This window comes from Diabrotica virgifera, chromosome 3 (assembly GCF_917563875.1).
Source record: "Diabrotica virgifera virgifera chromosome 3, PGI_DIABVI_V3a".
NCBI lineage: Eukaryota > Metazoa > Arthropoda > Insecta > Coleoptera > Chrysomelidae > Diabrotica > Diabrotica virgifera.
Genome location: NC_065445.1, coordinates 232163195 through 232184822, shown reverse-complemented (window position 1 = coordinate 232184822; position 21628 = coordinate 232163195). Strand labels below are relative to the sequence as shown.

Genomic DNA, 21628 nt, shown 5'->3' with positions numbered 1-21628 from the left:
ATAAACAAATAAAAAAACTGTAACTCTTCGTCACTGGAATTCATTTCTATTCTACAATTTTTAGAACTTTGATATTTAAAAATTCTAACTTTTTTCAAACCACAAAACTGTAAAAACTTTTGTCGTAATTTATTGCTCATTATGTCATCACCATGACAACGCCAAAGTTAAGGATATTTGATTATATGAAAGTGTGTTACAGTGCGAAAAAGTAAGTCCCATTTAAAATACATTGTTACTTCACGCTCACTTTAAACACTTCACGCACTGCTATCTAGAATGACAGTTTTCACAAACTAAAAACTTACACATAATATAACACAGTAGATAAAATTGTTTAAACAATTTCTGCCCAAAAATTCCGCCCGGTGCTCTTCAGATTTGTTTAAAGGGGACATTTTTGAATAGGAATTGACAAAGAAACCGAATCAACATTTTTTTCAGACGGGAGCGGTCTCACAACATGGACCAAAGAGTGCGAGCGGAGAAATCAAACTTGTTTGGTTTCGCCGCTTGGCTCTTTGCTAGCACTCTGTGTACCTCCATTTCCCAGTATGAGTTTGATTTCTCCGCTTTGCTCTTTGCTCTTTGCTCGTCCACTCTGAACGCGGCCTAAGTAGAAGCTGTAGAAGGGATAGAATAAATAACATAGAGATTAAGAAAATAATGGTAATGAATTCAAGGGATAATAGACAACATAGAACAAAAGAGATTAACCTGGTATGGACATGGCAGAAGAGCAGACCAAAATCGTTGATAAACAGAATAACAGATTGGAGCCCGATAGGAAGAAGGAAGAGAGACAGACCCCGAAAATCTTTTAGAGATAAAATGGACGAAGCAATATTAGAAAAGAAACCTGCAGGACTGGAAAAACAGAAAGAACTGAAAATAACGGTCAAGTGAAATAATACAGGAAAAACTATGGAAATCCAGGGTGGTCAAGAAAAAACAGGATGTTTCTAAATAAATGCGACAAACTTTAAAGGGTAATTCTATATGAAAAAATAATGACAGTTTGCTCTATAAGCGTATAGTATGTCAGCAAATACTTCGTTTCCGAGATATGGGGTGTTGACATTTTTTTACAAACTGACGATTTCTTTATTGTTCTAAAACCGGTTCAGATATGCAAATGAAATTTGATGTGTTTTAAGAGGTAATTATTGCGCATTTTTTGACATAAAATTAATAATTTTATATCTACTGTTGAAATGGTGTGAATTTTTTTAAAGAAAAACATAGTACGCCACTGAGATATTTCAAATAACAAATCATTTTGGAATTACTCGTTCAATTTATGATATATACAAAAATCTATTATTCCTTTTTTTGATACGTCGTTCGTGCCGTTTTTATGCAAAAAGTGGAACATCTTAACGCGTACAAAGTATTCGAAATAAATTTCTATATATTCATATTATGAAAAAGAACTTGTCAATTCTAATTCATATAGATATACCTGGTTTGTTTTTTTTTTATTTCAAATTACACACCCACGGACACACGACAATGTTGATAAAGCAAAGTTTACAGAACAGGAAGACAAAACTATTTAACCATTGAGGCTATAATGACAAGCAGCAGTATAATAATATCACTGACTATTCATAAATTTGTTGATACTTCGTAAATCTGATCTTCGTGTATTTTAAGTATGTATGTATAACATTGTAATACCATAAAAGTGATAGGTATTACCTGACAAATGACCTTTAAAAGCCATAACAATTTTTAGGTTGCATTATTTTTATTAGAGAATTTTTGTGAGCTAGAAATAGTTTTCTTATTGTTACAATTATTTAATATTAATTGTCTTAGGAGTAATCTTAGCCCAAAGATAATCTTTAAAGTCCAAAAAAATAGTGAATGTAAAAAATATTATATTTTTTTTTTGTTTAGCAATGCCTCGACAACTAATGGCCATTGGCATGGTAGGTACGGTAATTTTGAACAGTTAGGTACCTAGTGTCATGTGTAAGTAGTGTGTGTGTTGAGTAAGTGGCTTGTTACTTTGCAATGTCGACGTCATTGTCTTTGCAAAGAGACGCTAATTGTATCCGAACGTCTGCGGTCCCTCCGGTGAGAACCGATCCCACGAGGACAGAAACTATATTCATTTATTAATTTATAATAAATGAAAAATTTCCGACCCTGGTGAGATTCGAACCCACAACCTTTCGGATTTTTTCGATCCAAAGGCAGGCGCTCTTACCACTGAGCCACGGAGGAGGGTAAATATTATATTTATATATCAGCGTCTCTCAAAATTTGGCGCCCCCAAATTCTGGCGCCCCGGGCGGTCGCCCTGCTCGCCCGCCCCTTTACCCGGCGCTGCTTTAAGGCACTAGTGCTTTAAAATTTTTATGGCACTGCAATTCGTATTGATCGTATAGGCAATTTTGATGTAATGTTAAAAAAATATAAAAATGGAATGTCAGTCAAGTTCAAGTAAAAGTTTTTGTAGATATTGTCCTGTAATTACGTTTGTAGAAAAAATATTGCATGACATGCGTGTTAAAAAGTGCATTTTTAAGGCACTCATGTGAATTGCAGAACTCGCTGTCGCTCATTCTGCAAACTTTCACATGCGTGCCTTAAACGTGTACTTTTAACACTTATATCATAAATAACTATTGAAATACTGATTACAAAAATTTATAGTATTTTAAGCCTTTCTGAGAGCATATGCGCAAAAATTTCGCTCGAATTATTTTTAATTGCGTTCATTTTTTTCGAATACTGAGAAAACCTTAAGTATTTTTAAAAAATTTAAACGCAGAAAGAAATATTACTGTATCATCCATGGTCGAAAGTCCTTGAGAACTTCTATAATATTTATTTTAATAAGTCACAGGGGTGAAAAAAAATAGTCTTATTTTTAATTTTAAATATATATTACAACAGAAACTTTTTGTTCATTATAAGGGACTTTCTGCCCTCGGGAATAATGTAGTCTTCTATTTTGGGTTTAAATTTTTTAAAAATACCTATTAGTTATCTCAGGATTCGAAAAAAATAAATGCGTTTAAAAAGAACTCGACCGAAATTTTGCGCCTACGCTCTCAAAAAGGATTAAAGTATTAAACATTTTTGTACTGTTTGAATTTATGCGACGATTGACGATCCACTGTTTTAAAGATTGGTTGAACAGATGTTGCCAGTTGTATGGTCCTCACTATGTGTATCATAAGTTATTCAACAGGGCATAGAATATACATGGTTAGAAAATATACGCCAAAGTCAGCGCCTCTATGCGGAAAATCTCTGAACTAAAAATTGATGTGGACCATACAATGTGAGGTCCCACTTTTTTTTGTAAAAAAACAGTGTTTGCTATCAGTACATGTCTACGAAAAAGTCTTACATTGATTGACTAAGTGAGGTCCGTATACTGGACCTCACTTTGTACAGGACCTCACTTCAACCGCAGTTTCTTTTGATATGTGGCTCACTTCATACGCTGGGAGTAAATATATATATATATATATATATATATATATATATATATATATATATATATATATATTATGTAAATAGTATATTCTTCATTTGTAAAGATAAAGTCATTAGTTTTCGAGGTATCTGAAGTTAATAATAAAACAGCACAGTTATTTTGATTAATGTATTATGTCCCTTCGTTTAACTTCAAATATCTCTAAAACTAATGATTTTATCGTTTATCGTTTTATCGAATGAAGAGAATATTATTTACAAAGAAAGTACTGGAGAATCTAAAAATTATGCTAAAATATCACTTTCGTCAGTGACGTAGAATTTGGGAACTGTCAACCATTCACTATCCCATGTCATACGCCTCTGGTAGTAGCTAGAACCGATTATTTAACATAATTTAGTAGGGTGTATAGTACCTACATCTTACGAAATACATAAAAGTTTGAAAAGTGACTGAGAGAAATAGGCAAATTATACAAAACGTTGGCAATTTGCTTAAAATAGTTGGAAGCTATATGATAGACAATATTTTTTGCATTAGTTGTTTTAATTTAAAGAAGACAAAATGAAATTACTAAGCATAAACTATAATTCATGGAGTGAGCCAATTCTTTTGCTCGCAAGTGTAGTTCCTGGTGTTTTCATTTGGTAGGAAACCCTGAGATTATGTTAATCAAAGAATATTTTTGTCACCCAATTTTCCTTCTACATATTTTTAACAGTAAGTTGAAATCATTATTTCTTTTATATATATTTCAGATGAATGACCTAGAGAAAAAGTTTATTAAGGAATGTAAATCAAGCTGCAAAATAATAGCGTGCAGATTCCCTCTTCCCAATTTGACACCTATCAAAACCATTGGACATGGAATAGACACCGTATGGGTCTACGGTTTAAAATAGATTAAGGGGGTAAGGTGAGTTTTCCAGAATTTTCAGACCAAAGACGAGATTTTTAATTAACAAGGGAATATGTCTAAAAATTGAAAAAAGAATCTTATGTGTAAAAGGTATATTTATTTGAAAACCCCGATAAAGATAAACCCCATTAAAAAACAGAACGCTTTCGCTCTAAAGAGAGCATCATCAGTGTTCTAAGCCTAAAATAAGTATAACCATAATTAGTGAAGACAAGAGTAAAAAATTTTAAAGGTTGACCAAGATAAAAAAAATTAGGTTATACCCACAAGCTCTACATGCTAAGCCACCAAAAATACATGGGTTAAAACCCTTAAAATGCCGACTAAAAGGCTTACATTGATGTGTTATATGTTAAATCCTGGCGATGGATGAAATTTAGAAAGATACCTCAAAGTATCATATGACTATTCCACGAGCATGTGGGTGGTTGAGTTGATTTCTGTCTTCACAAAGAGAAAGGTGAAAGCCAACTGATTACAGGTGACAGGTGTGAAAGCGTTTCTGACTAATGACAATACGAGACAGACAGTGTAACATGAAGTTTTGTGAACTGATATGTAGTTAGGTACACTAGCCAATAGTTTTAAAAAAATTATTTATAGTAAAATTCAATAATAACAACAAACATCATATGCTAGGATTACTATTATTCCCTATTAAGCTAACACGAATAATATATGGAGTGAAAATAACATTATTTAAAACTGTTTAAAACCAATTGTCAGCGGGGTTCAAATAAGTGTATTACTAAAGATAGGCAACCAACCATACATGCGGTGTATTGTATAAAATAAAGATATTATTTTGATTTAATAGATGTAAAAAATAATAATTTGCCCGTATGATCAAATGCATTTAGGGCAGAGAAAATAAGTTGATTTTTGAACTATTAAACATGATGAGGGCAATGTCTGTGTTGAAGTTTATATTTCTATAAGTAGATAGTTACTTAAGATCCAACACAAAGATGATTGATGTACCTAACTGAATGAAAGTATAAAGCCAACAAAGGTATGACTAGTGGTAGAACTATGAGGCAGCGAGCTCCGTATGTCTGGTAATTTAATATGACTACATAACAGTATGTATTGGTGTAGATTTCTAAAAAGAGGACTTAAAAGTATATATTGGTATGGAGGATGAATTAATGTAACTGAAATTCGTACTATAGTAAAGTTTATGGGGTATGTAAGGGTTACTCAACACTGATTAAGAATAATAGTTGTTGTAGAAGGTTTAGAAAAATTATTTTGTCCTTATATGTGTATATAGGACAATGAAAAATTGAGTATGATTTTCTAAGTTATTACCTTTATGGAGAATATAAAGAAAGTCATTAGTCAGAAACGCTTTCACACCTGTCACCTGTAATCAGTTGACTTTCACCTTTCTCTTTGTGAAGACAGAGAAATCAACTCGACCACCCACATGCTCGTGGAATAGTCATATGATACTTTGAGGTATCTTTCTAAATTTCATCCATCGCCAGGATTTAACATATAACATGATTAATGTAAGCCTTTTAGGCCCGGTTTTTCAGTGAGCGGTTAAAATTTTGGTTAGCTAAGCTAGTTTAAATTTTAACCAGTATTTTAACCCTCAGAAAAATTTTTTTTTGAAAAGCGTTTTTCAGTGCTTTAAATCAAGTTAAGAAAATCTCGGTTAGCTAACCACTTTTTTGTTCTGTTGGCAGCAGTAACAGTACGTGCGCATGCGCAATTCGAGAAATAATGATCAATTTGACAGAAAAATAAATAAAAGACAATTTCATAACCAAATGTGACCAAATTAACAAAATGATTAATGCAATGCAATATCAAGTTCGGAATCTTTGTTTAGTTTATAACGTCTACCTCGGTTTCATAACAGAAGATAATTAGAATTACTGGGACGATTTAGACTTTTCTTCCGATTTTGTTTGTCAAAGACCACGGTCTTCGGTCTTATCACTATTTGAACAGATTGACCAGGAAATAAGAAGTCAGACTCTTTGGTAAATAATTAAGTATTTTGCCGTGTAGACAAATATAAAATAATCTTTTTAAAATATTACTAGGAATAATGCATTAAATCCTGTTACAGTAAGTGTAAACATAGGTACCTGTTACAGTTATATTTAAATATATTTCCTTATAATTCCTTCCTACATAATAACGATAATAATTTATAATTTCAATAATAATAATTTTCTTATAATAATGAGGTATTAGAATACTTCCCGCGATGAAAGAAAATAACATAACCCAACTAATCCCTTCTGTCACGCAGGTACTCAAAAAAATAACCATGATTCAAGGTCCCTATACCATAGGTTGTATGGTAACTTTGACATTGACAAATGAAATATTGTCATCGTGACGTCACCCAGACGATCAATTTTACGAATTGTTTGTAAACATAATAGGATACGTGGTTTGGAGGCTATATTTTGTTATTAAATATCGTTAGTGTTTTAATTTGTGTTTATATCTTAAGATATAATGTATCTATAGATATTATTAAGTGTTTTTAGTATAATAACTTTAACCGAAAACTCTTTTACAAGTGTTAAGATACATTTTAATGTGGTTGTATTAAGTACCTACTTACTTTACTGGATTTTCTTTCTGCTGTATTGTATAGTAAAGGACATTCGTGTATAGAGACATTACAGTTCTGTAATGTCTCTTGCGGTTCTTCACATCAAGTTTACATCATCTGTGTAGGTTACAATCTGCTTAGACTTATTGAACAATATATCTAATTAAGTCTATAGATAATAGATCTATTATATGTAATTGTTTCATATAAAATTATAACCAATATTGCAGCCATCTGAAGATCGTTTGAATAAACAATTATAAACTAAATGAATATATAAAATGGGCAAAATTCCCTTTATTGCGCTGAAATTGTATTTTTTTTATAATTTACTGTTAATGTAAAATTTCACAGGTACCTATTGAATGGAATCATAATGTTTTAATAGTTTTAGATATTATAATCCAGTACCTAACGTAATCAGATGCTCTTATGTTAAACTTAAGGGAAAAACTACTAATTTTGATACATAAATCTTTAGTTGAATCTCTTTTTCACCATGGTTTACATGTTAGGAGGAATTTACAATAATGTACTACATGCAGTATCCCCAATTCAAAATTATTATATACCTACTCAAAATCATTTAAAAAAGTAAATTGTATTCAACCCATTATTAATATACCTAGGATATTTGAATGATTTAGTCCCATATATACACAAGAAAGAATCTCCTTCTGCTTTAATTAAGTAGTAATGCTATTCTACTGCATATATTTAATTGCAATTATATTCTATGATTTTTGTAACTCTACAGGTATCTACCACATTTTTTAACGAATATATGAAATAAATAGTTATTAAAAATCCAAACGTATTTTTTTTAAATATACACATTTTCAATACATTCCTACTTTCCGAGTTCATTTCAATGAGTGAAGTGAATGAATTTGAATGCAGCATTCTGGGTGACGTCACTCCCGCCATTAGATTCTCGACGCTGATTGGTGGAAAGTTACCATGCAACCTGTCTATTTATGAACCTTGACCATGATTCTGATTCATTCACTGCACCAATGCGCAAGCGTAACCGCAAAATTCGGAGTTAAACCATCTAACGAGGATCCGTTAAAATCGTGGTTAACTTGAAACGAGTTTAAGCTCTAACCTAGTACTGAAAAATTGATTAACCATGAATATTTCGGTGACCAAAAAATAAATAGGTTAACCCAGCACTGAAAAACCGGCCCTTAATCGGCATTTTAAGGGTTTACCCCATGTATTTTTGGTGATCTTGGTCAACCTTTAAAATTTTTTACTCTTGTCTTCACTAATTATGGTTAAACTTATTTTAGGCTTAGAACACTGATGATGCTCTCTTTAGAGCGAGAACGTTCTGTTTTTTAATGTAGCCCTTTATTGGGGTTTTCAAATAAATATACCTTTTACACAGAAGATTTTTTTTTTCTTAAATGTCTCTTAAATAAATAAATAATAAATCTTTGGATGTATGTAGGTCAATTTCCAGACTCCCCACCCCAGGGGGTAAGGTGGGGGTCATGCTTGTTGTCATTCGATAGATTTAATAAAAAAATATTGAACAAGTGTTTTTTTTATTTAAAAGTGTACTTCTCGAGATATTAGACCGTTTCCATAATTTTCCTAGGGTATAATGATTCTTCATTTTTTTCGATTATAGCGCCATCCTATTAATAATTCGAAAAAAGTCTCCAATAAAAATTATTTTATATTTGTATAAGGAATCCAAATCTATAATAAAAAACTGAGGGTTAATATTTAAGATTTTAAAGGTCCCCTCCACCCCACCTCCACGGGGTGAAGTGTTTGGTGTCATTCAATAGATTTTTTAAAGATATTAAACACGTGTTTTTCAGTTTTTCGATCCGACGTTCGTTTCGCGAAAAATTGGAGCATCCCGCTACTTTTGACACACCCTAGATATCTTCTTCTTTGTGTGCCGTGCGTGTTTTCAAGCGTTGACTATCGTCGTACTACCAAGCTGATGAAATGTTTCTCCATCCGTAGCTATATGAAACAATTCCTTGACCGTTCGACCTGTCCATTGTCTAATGTTACGCAGCCAGGACAGTTGGTTTCTTCAAACCCAGCGTTTTCCTTCGATTTTGCCCTGAATGATCAACCGGAGTAAGCGATATTTAGGTCCTCTCATTATATGACCGAAGTATTGAACCTTTCTCATTTTTATGAAGTTGATCGATTATGCGTTGATACAATCTTTGTGCATGGTCTCAAACACACGTTCGTTGGATAGGGAACATCCATAAACTACGTCGTAGAGAAGAGGGAGGGGGCTTGCTTATTTCGACGAAATACGACAGGGGGTGGGGGAATATGGGTGCACATCCGACGTCATTTAATATATTGGTATATTTAAATTGGTCGCTATTGTCTCTATAAATATAATTTTTTACTAGCTTTTACCAGCATTAAAGTATCAGATATTCATATAAAAACGTATAGTTTTTGAAATGGAGTTGAAAATAAAACAAAACGTTTACGAATAAATACACCTTTGTTAAAATTAAAAAGAATTCTCTTATAGATACTTTTATCCCATACATTTCGTTTTTATCAGTCACAGCATTAAAATAATATTAGGTAGCACTTTTGTACAGGACAACAATCAATAAGGGCCGGTATTTCAATAGCTACTTAAGCTTTTGCTTAGCTAAGCCTGTGTCAAAAGTTAAGGAGAAGCTTAAGCTGAGTGCCGTATTACCATCATTCGCTTAACTAAACTGATGCTCAGCTGTAAAGTTAATTGGTTTGGTACCTCTGAATACGTCAAAGTGCCAGAGCTAACTGTTCTGAGGTAAAAACCACTACTTTTGACATTTAATTTTATCTTGTCATCTGTATCAATGTTATTTTTACTTCACTTAATTTTGTGTAAACATGGTACATGTGTTTTTAGTTTATTGTCTATATTTTCTCTAGTTATATTTTTATTGTTATTTTGCATAAGCAATAGATCCATCTTTGTAATTTTGTTTAAAATGTCAAATTGGAATGTAAGTTTATTTTTGTAAAATAAATATAGCTACCAAGCGTTGTAGAAATAAACAATTTTCTACACCTTCCAAAAGTAGTAAGAATTTTAATAATCGTTATTACGATTAATAAATTAATAGATTATTATTTAATAATCCAATAATAACGTTATTACTTAAAAGTTGGTTTTCAAAACAACTCTATAATTAATAATCTATAGCAATAACCTCAAAAAACAGAAAACAAATTTTAAGCAAAGGCTTAAACCAACTCCCGCGCGAGCTTAAAATTATTTGGTTTAAGCCTAGGCTTAAGCCTCAAATTGAAGTGGAAATACAGGCATCTAAGCTTAAGCAAAGGCTTAAAGTAAGCTTTGGCTTAAGTGAGGTTGGAAATACCGGCCCTAAGGGCCGGTATTTCAACAGCTACTTAAGCTTTTGATAAGCTAAGCCTCTGTCATAAGTTAAGGAGAAGCTTAAGCTGGGTGCCGTATTTCCATCATTTCCTTAACTAAACTCGTCCTCAACAGTCGAGGTTTGGTACCTCTGAATACGTCAAAATGCCAGATCTAACTGTTCTGAGGTAAAAACCACTACTGTTGACATTTAATTTTATCTTGTCATCTGTGTCAGTCTTATTTTTACTTCACTTAATTTTGTGTACATGGTAAATGTGCATAGATAAATAATATAGTATATGATGGTAAATGTGTTGTTATAGTATTTTTACTACAAAAACGTTATTACGTAGGTCAAAATTTTTGACGTAAGAGAACTGTCAAAACATTAGAATGTGACTTTCATTATTGTCATGTTTATTATAAACATGGCAATAATGAAAAGTCACATTCTAATGTTTTGACAGTTCTCTTACGTCAAAAATTTTGACCTACGTAATAACGTTTTTGTAGTAAAAATACTATAGCAAGTTGTTAGTGTATTGTGTACATAATATATTTTCTCTGGTTATATTTTTTATTGGTATTCTGCATAAGCAATAGATCCATCTTTGTAATTGTGTTTACTGGATTTATATTCCTTAAAATGTCAAATTGAAATTTAAGTTTACTTTTGCAAAATAAATATACCAAGCATTGTAGAGATAAATAATTTTCATATTGCTACACCTTCCAAATGGAGTAAGAATTTTATTTTAATAATCGTTAATAATCCAATAATAATGTTATTACGCAAAAATTGGTTTTCAAAATAACTCGAGAATTATTATTAATCTATAGAAATAACCTCAAAAAAACAGAAAACAAACTTTAAGCAAAGGCTTAAACCAACTCCCGCGAGAGCTTAAAATTATTTGGTTTAAGCTTATGCTTAAGCCTCAAATTGAAGTGGAAATACAGGCATCTAGGCTTAAGCTCAGGCTTAAAGTAAGCTTTGGCTTAAGTGCGGTTGGAAATACTGGCCCTAAGACATTGTTCTTTGGGTTTAAACAAGCGCTTCTATATACAGAACACCGTCTGGAAGCAAACAATATTAAATTGTTAGTTCATTTATGTGCTGCATACTGTGTGTGAAATAATAGTTCTGAAAGAATGAATGGAAATAAAATATTGTGTTCTATTTAGTTAGTAAGTCGTATTTATACTTAAAGAAGATTTATACGCAAAATCTTGGTCCAATGCTATTTAAATGCATTCATTTTACGAATACTCAGAAAACTAATAAAATTTTTTGAAAAATTTAAACGCAGATTGAGAGATTATATTATTACCGAGGGCCAAAAGTTCCTGAAAACATCTATAATGTTTATTTTAATAAGTTACAGGGATAAAAACAGAGAAAATTTAGTCTAATTTTTAAGTTCAAAAATTTCATTGAAAAGAAACCATTTGTTTATTCTAAGGGACTTTCAGCCCTTGGTAATAATGTAATCTTTCATTCTGCGTTTAAATTTTTCAAATATATTAAATATATTTAAATGCATCCTTTTTTCGAATCCTGAGAAAACTAATAGATTTTATTAGTTTAGACCTCTGAGAAGAACCATATTATGCAGTTGCAATACAAGAAAATATTAAACATAATTCCATTTTTACATAACTTTTGTAAAAAGGAATCTCAGGATTCGAAAAAAGAATACATTTAAATAGCATTGGACCATGATTTTGCGCCTACCCCCTTAATTGTTCTTGTTATGATACATTCGCAAATAAAGTTTCAAGGTTGATTAAAAAAACAATAACATTGAATTTTTTTAAATCACTGAAAGGGGGTCGTGAACTGCAATGACGACGTCGACATGGGGGGGTTCGTCTGTGAAGGAATGGGGGGGGGGGATATTAAAAACTCCAAATTTTTTACGACGTAGTTTATGGATGCTCCCATATGTGTGTGCTGTCCACGGGTTTCTGAGCATGCGAAGGTAACACCACAACTCGAAGGCTTTTGTTGATATTCTTCATTTTTGTTGTCCAAGTTTCGCATCCATAGAACAAAAAGGACCAGACGTAACACTTCAATACTCTGAGACGTGTGGTGAATGACATGACATCTACTGCACAATACAGAACGCCAACTAATATTGCTTTTTCGTGCAAGTTCTATTCTGGTCGAAATTTCCTCATCGCTTTCAACCCTGCAGTTAATCCAGCTACCCAGATATATAAAGTGTTCCATCCTTTCCAGGATTTTGTTATCTAATTTTAGTACTGAGTCTACGATATTAATTTTTCCGACCACTATCCATTTTGTTTTCATTGCGTTGATTGATTGTTAAGCCTTTGCAATACTTTCGTTGTTTACAGCGTTCAAGGTCTTCCAGAATCTCTGCCGTTATGGCGGTGTCATCTGCGTATCTGATGTTATTAATAATTTCACCACCGATTTTAACACCTTCGCTACGATTATTTAACGCTTCCTCAAAAATTGGGTCGGTGTAGGCATTGAACAATGTCGATGACATAACACAACCCTGTCTGACAACACGCTTATTAGCCTAAATATAGCACATTGAAATTGTGATATTTTTTTCGGATTACTAAAAGTGAAATGTTGGTTAAGCAGCTCATGAACAATACTTACTTTCTTTTTTTTTGCAGGTGCTCTTCCAAGTTTAAGCATAATAGTGAAATTGTATATATTTAAAAATAAATAGTTTATTTTATGTTGTTTAAATTTTTTTTATTAGATATTCTCCCTATTCTGTTGCTGCTATACTACGTTTAGTTTTCAATTCGGTATACGGAGTTAAAATGGCAACACTGCTGGCTTCCCACATACTATAATTCAATAAGCTATACTTTATTATTACAGTCGGAAAAATGAAAGAATGCCCATGAACGATCATATCAAGCACATATTTTGGATTTGCTGCCTTTTTCTATAAATAACAAACGAGAGAGATAGATTATTAAGTGTTGTCTACAAAGCAAAAACGTTATCCAAGACATAAGCAGTTACATATTTATAATTGACAGAGTGAGACGGCGATACAATTGTTCAACGTAGTTATATTAATTTAGTAGAAAAGTTAAACTCACACTTGACTATTTCTGTACTTCTAATGTCATTCTTAGAAAAACATTCAACGTGAGTAGAGATAATGATTGATAAACTACTATTCGAGTAATCGTGCTGGTCAACTATAATCTGACTGATTCGATTTCTGTCACTTTGACAATGAAATTGGGTTAGGTTGGGTAGAGTTTATAAATTTTAATAATCAGTCGTAAATAAAAAAGTTGATTAATAGCAAGCTGAAAATTTGTTAATAGCTTAAGGGTGTCTAGTCGGATAAACTTTGATATATGGGAACACTGGAACAGGGGCAGTTTTAATTGTGGAACAGGTTAAAAATTTGGAACGGTCACACCACGAAAACGGCATATTTATTTTGTCCGACAGAACAGACTTAAACTCTCGTGCAAAAATCAGACTGCTATTTATCACCAAATGGGCGTTTTAATGAATTGAACATGTAGAATATGTCAAATGACAGGAATTATGACAGGTGATAAATAGTAGTCTGATTTTTGCATGAGAGTTTAATTTCTATTCGGAGAGTTTAAGTCTGTTCTGTCGGACAAAATAAATGTGCCGTTTTCGTGGTGTGACCGTTCCAAATATTTAACCTATTCCACAATTACAAATGCCCCTGTTCCAATGTTCCCATATATCAAAGTTTATCCTACTAGACACCCTTAAGCCATTAACAAATTTTCAGCTTGCTATTAATCAACTTTTTTTTCATACGCGGGATCCAGACCTATTACTGCAGGTCATAATTCATAATCTCTGCGCTACTGATCGGTCATAAAAAATAACACTATCTGCATATTTCATTTTTATTTTTTAAGCATAAACAAAAATGATGTAATAAACAAAAATGTAATATGCCGACAAGTTGAATTTGAGGGTAATACAATATTTTTATCGATCACGGTTTTAAGTAACATGAATCATTTTTCACCTTATTTTTCTAATAATGTGATTTTGTAAAGGCATAACTTTGATTAATTTCGTATCGCCGCTTATTTAGTCTACCAAAAGTTATCAGAATTTAATGACAAAGACAACGCAGTTTTCACTCGGGGTGTTGACTATGCTAATATTTTTATTTATCATAATAAATTGTACTTAGGTACCATCAGTATTCATTTCAGAACTTCCATCTCGCAAACAAAAACACGTAAAAATAAACATCTGGCGGTGAGTCACGCGCCCCAAGGCCCAAGAAAACTGTACGCCGATGACAAACGTTCCCAAGCGAGACCTGCGAACGTACGAACTGATAGTATGATGCGCAATACTGTCTACGCAGTTCGCCGACGCAGGTTGTGTCTCGCTTAGGTTCAATTTGGCCGGCGCAAATTGAACCTAAGCGAGTCACAACCTGCGCCGGCGTTACGGGTGACCTGTGCAGTTATTTTTCTAGCGCAACGCATATTGATCACAACAAGACCCAACCGTTGGCTGTCTCTGTAACGAATAGAGGGACGGGCAAAATCAGTGCGGACGTGTAACGGTTACTTTTGATACCGGGTCTCAGTGGTAGATACTGAGTACAAATACTGATTACAAAATACTGATGTATCTGATGTGTTTCATAGATTATAACAAGGCCTTTGATAAGGTGCGGCATGATCATCTAATCAGATTCCTGGCAGAAAAGAATTTAGATAAACGAGATATCCGACTAATAGCAAATATGTACTATAATCAGAAAGCAGTAGTGGGAGAATAATACCACTGAAGAAATTGAAATAAAGCGAGGTGTGAGACAAGGATGTATACTATCACCAACCCTGTTTAATCTCTATTCCGAAGACGTAATGAACAGAACACTCTCTGAGCAATCCATAGGTATTAAAATAAATGGTGTTAGATTAAACAATCTAAGATTTGCAGACGATACCGTTCTGATCGCAGAAACACTTGAAGAGCTACAGACATTGGTGAATAAGATAGCAGACTGCAGCGAAGAATATGGACTATCTTTGAACATAAAGAAAACTAAATTTATGGTAATATCGAAATCAACACGAAATGTCCAATGAAATTATCGATCGAGTTAGCAAATGCAAATATTTAGTCATTTTTATAAATGAAGACAACGATAGCTCAGCAGAAATTAAAATAAGAATAGAAAAAGCCAGATCCATATTCACTAAAATGAAGAGTGTTCTGTGGAAGAGATTTGAGCCTTGAAATGAAACTTCGCCTGATGAGATGTTGCGTACTTTCACTTACGTACATGGACGCTGAAAAAGATTGATACCAAAAAATTAGACGCATTTGAACTGTGGATGTATCGCAGAATCGTGTACCTATGTATTGGGACCGTGCAAGTTCGGCAAAGCGACCTCTATTTCTACGCTCTGTACTTTTATTCGCACTTTTAATTATATTGGCCAATTATATTAGTCCTGGTTGCTGGATAATTGTCAAGACCATAGTCCAAAAAAATAATAAGAAGAAAAAATAAGATGCAGGTTATGTTTAGCAAACGTAAACAATTGTATGTAGTAAATAAAATCAGGTATTAAAATGCAGTACTGCAAGCAAAATACAATTAATTAAATTTACCTTTATATAATAATTGCATATCATATCAATATTGTGGAGCAATATATAATTTTTCTGCGTCAATGACAGAAGGTATGAAATATACGTCAATTTGACAATTTCAATTGACAATATGAATTATTTAAGATAGATGCAATATTTCTCCGCGACTCGCGCACGGTCGTTTCTCGTTTCCCTTTCCAAGTACTTGCACACCGCGAATATCAAACAATGTCAGATTGTCAGTTGTGCGTGACACAACATTAGTATGCAATGGTAAAATTATGGAATTTTTCGGGGAACAATGAAATACTTATTTTCTAATTTTTTGAGAAACAATACAATGAGATATTTGCTAATTTCCTTCCCATTCAGGCACGCGGCTTTGAGATGATGTTTAAGAAAAATTCTAATCCTAAAATCCTAATAACTAGGACTGTGGACAATAGATTTCTACTTCCTCTTATAATTTGCATCTCATTTTTGGCTTTAAGTACCTTTTAAAACTTTAAATGCCTACGTTTTCTCAACAATAATTAACAAATTTGCTTTTATGTACGTCAGTGTCCCCAAAGGTGCGAAATTTGCTAAAAACTAATTATTTTATCAGCCGATGCCGATACTATTATTATAAACAACACTGATTGTGATTGGATTGTCTTTGCAAAAACTGCTTACCTATTAGTCCTATTACATATATTTATATCTCGTCTACATATTTTGTTTTTAAGCATGATGACACAGGGTATGCGATATTCACAGATATGCTTAACGGTTTTTAATAATGAATCATTTTTAATGATAATGTTGTGTAGATTTAAGAAATGAATGATATTTACAAAATTTTTATACCTATAGAAAAGGGATTACGCCATCATTTGGAACATTGTATTTCTAGGCCTGGATCCCGCGTACCAACAAAAAAGTTGATTAATAGCAGGCTGAAAATTTGTTAATAGCTTAACGGTGTCTCGTCAGACAAACTTTGATGTACGGGAACACTGAAACAGGGGAAGTTTTAATTGTGGAACAGGTTAAAAATTTGGAACGTCATACTACGAAAACGTCCCATGCATTTTGTCGGACAGAACTTCCAATTGATTTGTTACCCTTTCATTAAACTCTCATGCAAAAATCAGACTGGTATTTATCACCAACTGGGCATTTTAATAAATCCGACAAGAGTACATGTCAAATGACATGAATTATGATAGGTGATAAATAGCAGTCTAATTTTAGCATGAGAGTTTAATGAAAGGGTAAGAAATCAATTGGAAGTTCTGTCCGATAAAATACATGGGAAGTTTTTGTAGTCTGACGTTCCAAATCTTTAACCTGTTCCACAATTAAAACTACCCCTCTTCCAGTGTTCCCATACATTAAAATTTGTCCGACTAGACACCGTTACGCTATTAACAAATTTTCAGCTTGCTATTAATCAACCTTTTTTGTTACGCGGGATCCGGGCCTATTCGTTTTAAGTAACCTTTTTTTTTCTAATAATGTGTTCTTGTAAAGGCATATCTGTTATCGCCGTTTATTTTGTCTACGAGTAGGTACCTAATAAAGTTATTAGAATTTTAATGACAAAGCGGTGTTGGGTTTTGATTATATTGTACTAATATTTATTTATCACAGTAAATTGTACTTACCATTCGTATTAAGTTCATTTCCGATTTTCTCCCATACTTCGTCTTTAAGTTTCGTCCTCATGTAATCCTTGTGGCTGGTATCATATACAATGGGATAATTCTGAACGAGTTCTATTAGCTTTTCTACGTCCATCTCGAAAACAAAACCACAACTGAGAATTGAGTCACGCGTCCCACGACACCAGAAAGTTGTGTTTCGATGACAAACGTTCGTGTGCTAGACCTGGCACTGTATTCACTGATATTAGGATGCGCAGAACTCTCTACGCAACTCGCCGGTGCCAGGTTGCGTAGTTTCCCAAAAACCTGATTTTACTAAAAGGTGTCTGATACGATACGTTCCAGGCAGTGTGAATTTTTTATATTTAAAACCATTCAATCATATTTTTCGGAAACTAAACGCTTCGTGCTGGAATCGCTATCTGCATGATAATATGCTACGACCTCTTAAAGGTGTTAATTCAGGTTTATCATAACTCGTTATTTTTCTAATAATGCTTTATTATGAAATTACAATTAATTAATACAGTCTGAAGGTTACAAACAATTATTTAGTGTACAATTATGAGCTTAGAATAAAAATTGACAAATCCCTTACGCTAAAAACCGTTAAAAACGTAGTTAAAAATTAGACACATTAAATAATATATAACTATACATATAAAACAATTTTTCACAATCTATTACTATCGAAACTAACCATTATACACTATATGCAATTAAAAAATATTTGTGTGTACCTGGGAAGGGAAGCACAACTCAACAATTCCTTAGAAAATCTAAAATATTCCTTGTTTAAATTCCCGTCTTTATTCAATTTGCTTCTAACATCTATTTTGGCTCGTCAGTCTCGCTACAGCCATAGGGTTCGATCAGTGGAATGGTTTTACATGGGAAACCCATAAGAGGAAGTAAACATTACTGGTTTATGAGAAAATAAACTTGCGTGCATAGAAATCGGCCCACTTCTAACTTTTGACTTTGACTATTTCTGAAACTAATTAGATACTTGTACCAAAAAAGGAATATACTTTTTGAAAGATAATTTAATACGCTTTAATATGAGTATAAATTTGTCATGGATTGCTTATCCTTTATATGCGTATCAACCAATAAACATAGAAAAGTTTTATTTAATGTTTATAACGATAACAAGAAATGTGTTAACATTTGTTCTTATTACCTTTACAGCTAAAAATTTCATATTGTTCTTTTTTCATAATTGAAGACACAAGTGCATGAAGGGTCTATGTGACATTTGCAGGTTATTGAGAAAAATGAAGTTAAAGTTTTTATACTAGAACTTTTTTACTATAAGATCTAAATAGACTAAATTTATAGAATAGGTAGTCCTAAAACTAATATATTTATTAACACTATTAAAAAAAACTAAAAAAAATATTTATTATATATTTTTTATATATAAAAAGTGTACATAGATCCTTTATTAACTTACATTTTAAAATTTACTGTGTACATATCCTTTATACTCTAGTAACTTAGAAAATATTAATTTTAAAACGTGTTTGATTGAAAGATTTTTAGGTTCAAATAACTTACTTTTAACATAAAAAACATGTTTTGAAAAATTTGTCACATAGACCCTTCAACTTGTCTTCAGTTATTAATTAGTGTTCAGGTGTGTGTAAGTTTAATGAACACTACACTAGAGAAAGCCGCCTAAGTTATTGCGTTAATAGAAAATGGACTTAGCAAGCGAGCTGTTGCAATTTGGAAGCATTTGAGATGTGGCTATACAGGAGAATTCTTAAATCCCATGGACTGATCGGGTCACAAATGAGGAGGTCCTTAGAAGAATGGGGAAGAATCGAGAGGTACTAACCACCATCAAATCTCAAAAGTTGGAATACTTTACACATTATGAGAAATGAATGAAAGATATGCCCTCCTACAAGCCATCCTGCAAGGAAAAATATTTGGAAAGCGAGGTCCAGGAAGAAAAAGAACATTCTGGTTAAAGAACCTCAGAATCTGGTTAAAGAACCTCAGAATCTGGTTCAACACAACATATGTGCAGCTTTTCCGCGTTGCTGCAGATAAAGTGAAGATTGCCATGATGATCGCCAACATTCGTCACGGAGAGGCACATCAAGAAGAAGAAGAAGCGAGCCGTTGCTGTACAACTACACAAGAGTGTTTCAAGATTATAGTAGATTGGATCCTTTCGTAGACGACCTGAAACAGGTAGAAAGCGATTTACAACTGGTCGTGATGGTCGCTTTATTCTATCAACAATATTAATAAATCTTCACCTCAGTGCCGTTGGTCGCTTTATTCTATCAACAATATTAATAAATCGTCACCTCAGTGCCGTTGTTAAATATCAAATATTCATACTTCATATCAGATATTGAACAGTATAAATTTATCACCCCGTATATCACATCAACCAATTTGTTATTATATTTAAACATGTGGACATTTAAACATGTAGCAATGGACATTAATTTAGCTGACTAAGTAAAAACCTCTGTTCTTTTTGTCGTGTGGGCTATTATGTATGACCCAATTCATGTTGCCAACAAGAGAGAACATACATTTAAAATCATTCATTAGAATCAACTCAACCAGGCCAGATGTGCCTTTAACTTCTTTCCTTCGAGTAACTTCAACGAGTCAATATGTAACTTCATCAACAGACTAAAACTAATTCGCGTACGAGCCACATATCAGTACAACTACGTTCTCCCGGGGTTGGTTCTACTACCCTGGTGTCAGTCGCTATCAATAAATTATCTAAGTGCTATTGGTGTTTCAATAACAGACGATCATCCTCCACTGAGCCCGAAAATTAGACAGCCATTCATGTGAAACAACAGCTACATGAAGTAAGAGGAGTGTATATTAGTTAGTGGATAGTAAAACGAATACTGGAGAAACTAATCTAACTCCTCGAATATCTGCGATTGGTCAAAAATTTACTGCAGCTCATCTAAAAGTACGCCTGCATTTTGCTCGGAATCATCTGAACTGGAAGTTGGAACAATTGGGATCTGTTCTGTTCTCAGATAAGACCATGCAGATATGCCTCTATGGTGGCGACCGAAGATAAGGAGAGCGATTTACAGAATGCTGCATTGAAGAGCGTAGTCATTATGGAGGTGGTTTCTGCATGATCTGGGGTGCAATTTCTATGGAGGCACGAACCGACCTTGTTTTTATTCGTAGGGGTAACTGTCTTCCCAAGAGAGGAGGTTTAATAGGTATTAGATACATCGAGGAGATTTTAGCAATGAATGTGATACCTTACGTTGACTATATTCTAGACGAATTTATTTTTTTTTTGCAGGAAAATGCAAGGCCGCATACCCCAAGAATCGTGCAAGATTACATTACCGAAGCCGGTTTTCAGGTCATGGAATGGCCAGCGTGCAGTCAAGATCTCAATCCAACATAACGTTTATGAGATGAGCTAGACTTCATATACCAAAATTGATCCCAGAGCTTATTATCGCAATAGAAGAAGAGTGGTTTAATATCCCGTAAGAAACAATAGCGAACTTTATTAGATATATGTCTAATCGTATGGGAGAAGCTATTAATGCAAGAGGAGGGCATACCCATTATTAAAACATTAATTGTGGAATTTTTAATTGTCAAAAATAACCTTTTTGTATTAGCAATAATAGTTATTAAGGTACCAAAGGTATTATAAGGATAATCACGCTTGAGGTCAATGGTGTATATACCGAGGGTCTTTGGCCCGAGGAATATAAGTTGACTAAAAGTGTTATCTGTAATACCCGTGGTGCCTTCAACGTTTAATGTCCGACTAAATTATTCTTTATATGCAAACAATTTAAATGAATTTTGAACTAATTAGTTTTCAAATAAGTACATTTACAAGCAATAATAGTCGTAACGTAATTGTGGTAACCATAGTTTTACTTAGGTTGTTATTTGTCAACTTGACAGTGTTTAACTAGTTATTTAAATTTAATACCATAAGGCGTTAATTTTCAAAATAACGCCCTAGGGCATTATATCATACTTAACTGACTTCGA

The 21628-nt window shown here is 33.0% G+C and overlaps 1 protein-coding gene across 2 annotated transcripts in view; it reads left to right on the top strand.

Moving 5' to 3' along the window:
- LOC114331770 (ATP synthase subunit C lysine N-methyltransferase) overlaps positions 1–21628 on the top strand; it is a 142511-nt gene that overhangs the window by 77167 nt on the left and 43716 nt on the right. Inside the window, exons 4-5 of one of the 2 annotated variants that reach the window (XM_028281417.2) lie at positions 4216–4373; positions 12986–13050. The exons of the other annotated variant lie outside the window; for it this stretch is intronic. Of the exons in view, the coding sequence (XP_028137218.1) occupies positions 4216–4359 (144 nt within the window). The 3' untranslated portion in view covers positions 4360–4373; positions 12986–13050. Of the gene's footprint in view, positions 1–4215; positions 4374–12985; positions 13051–21628 lie in introns of those variants that run through there. 2 annotated transcript variants of the gene reach the window in all.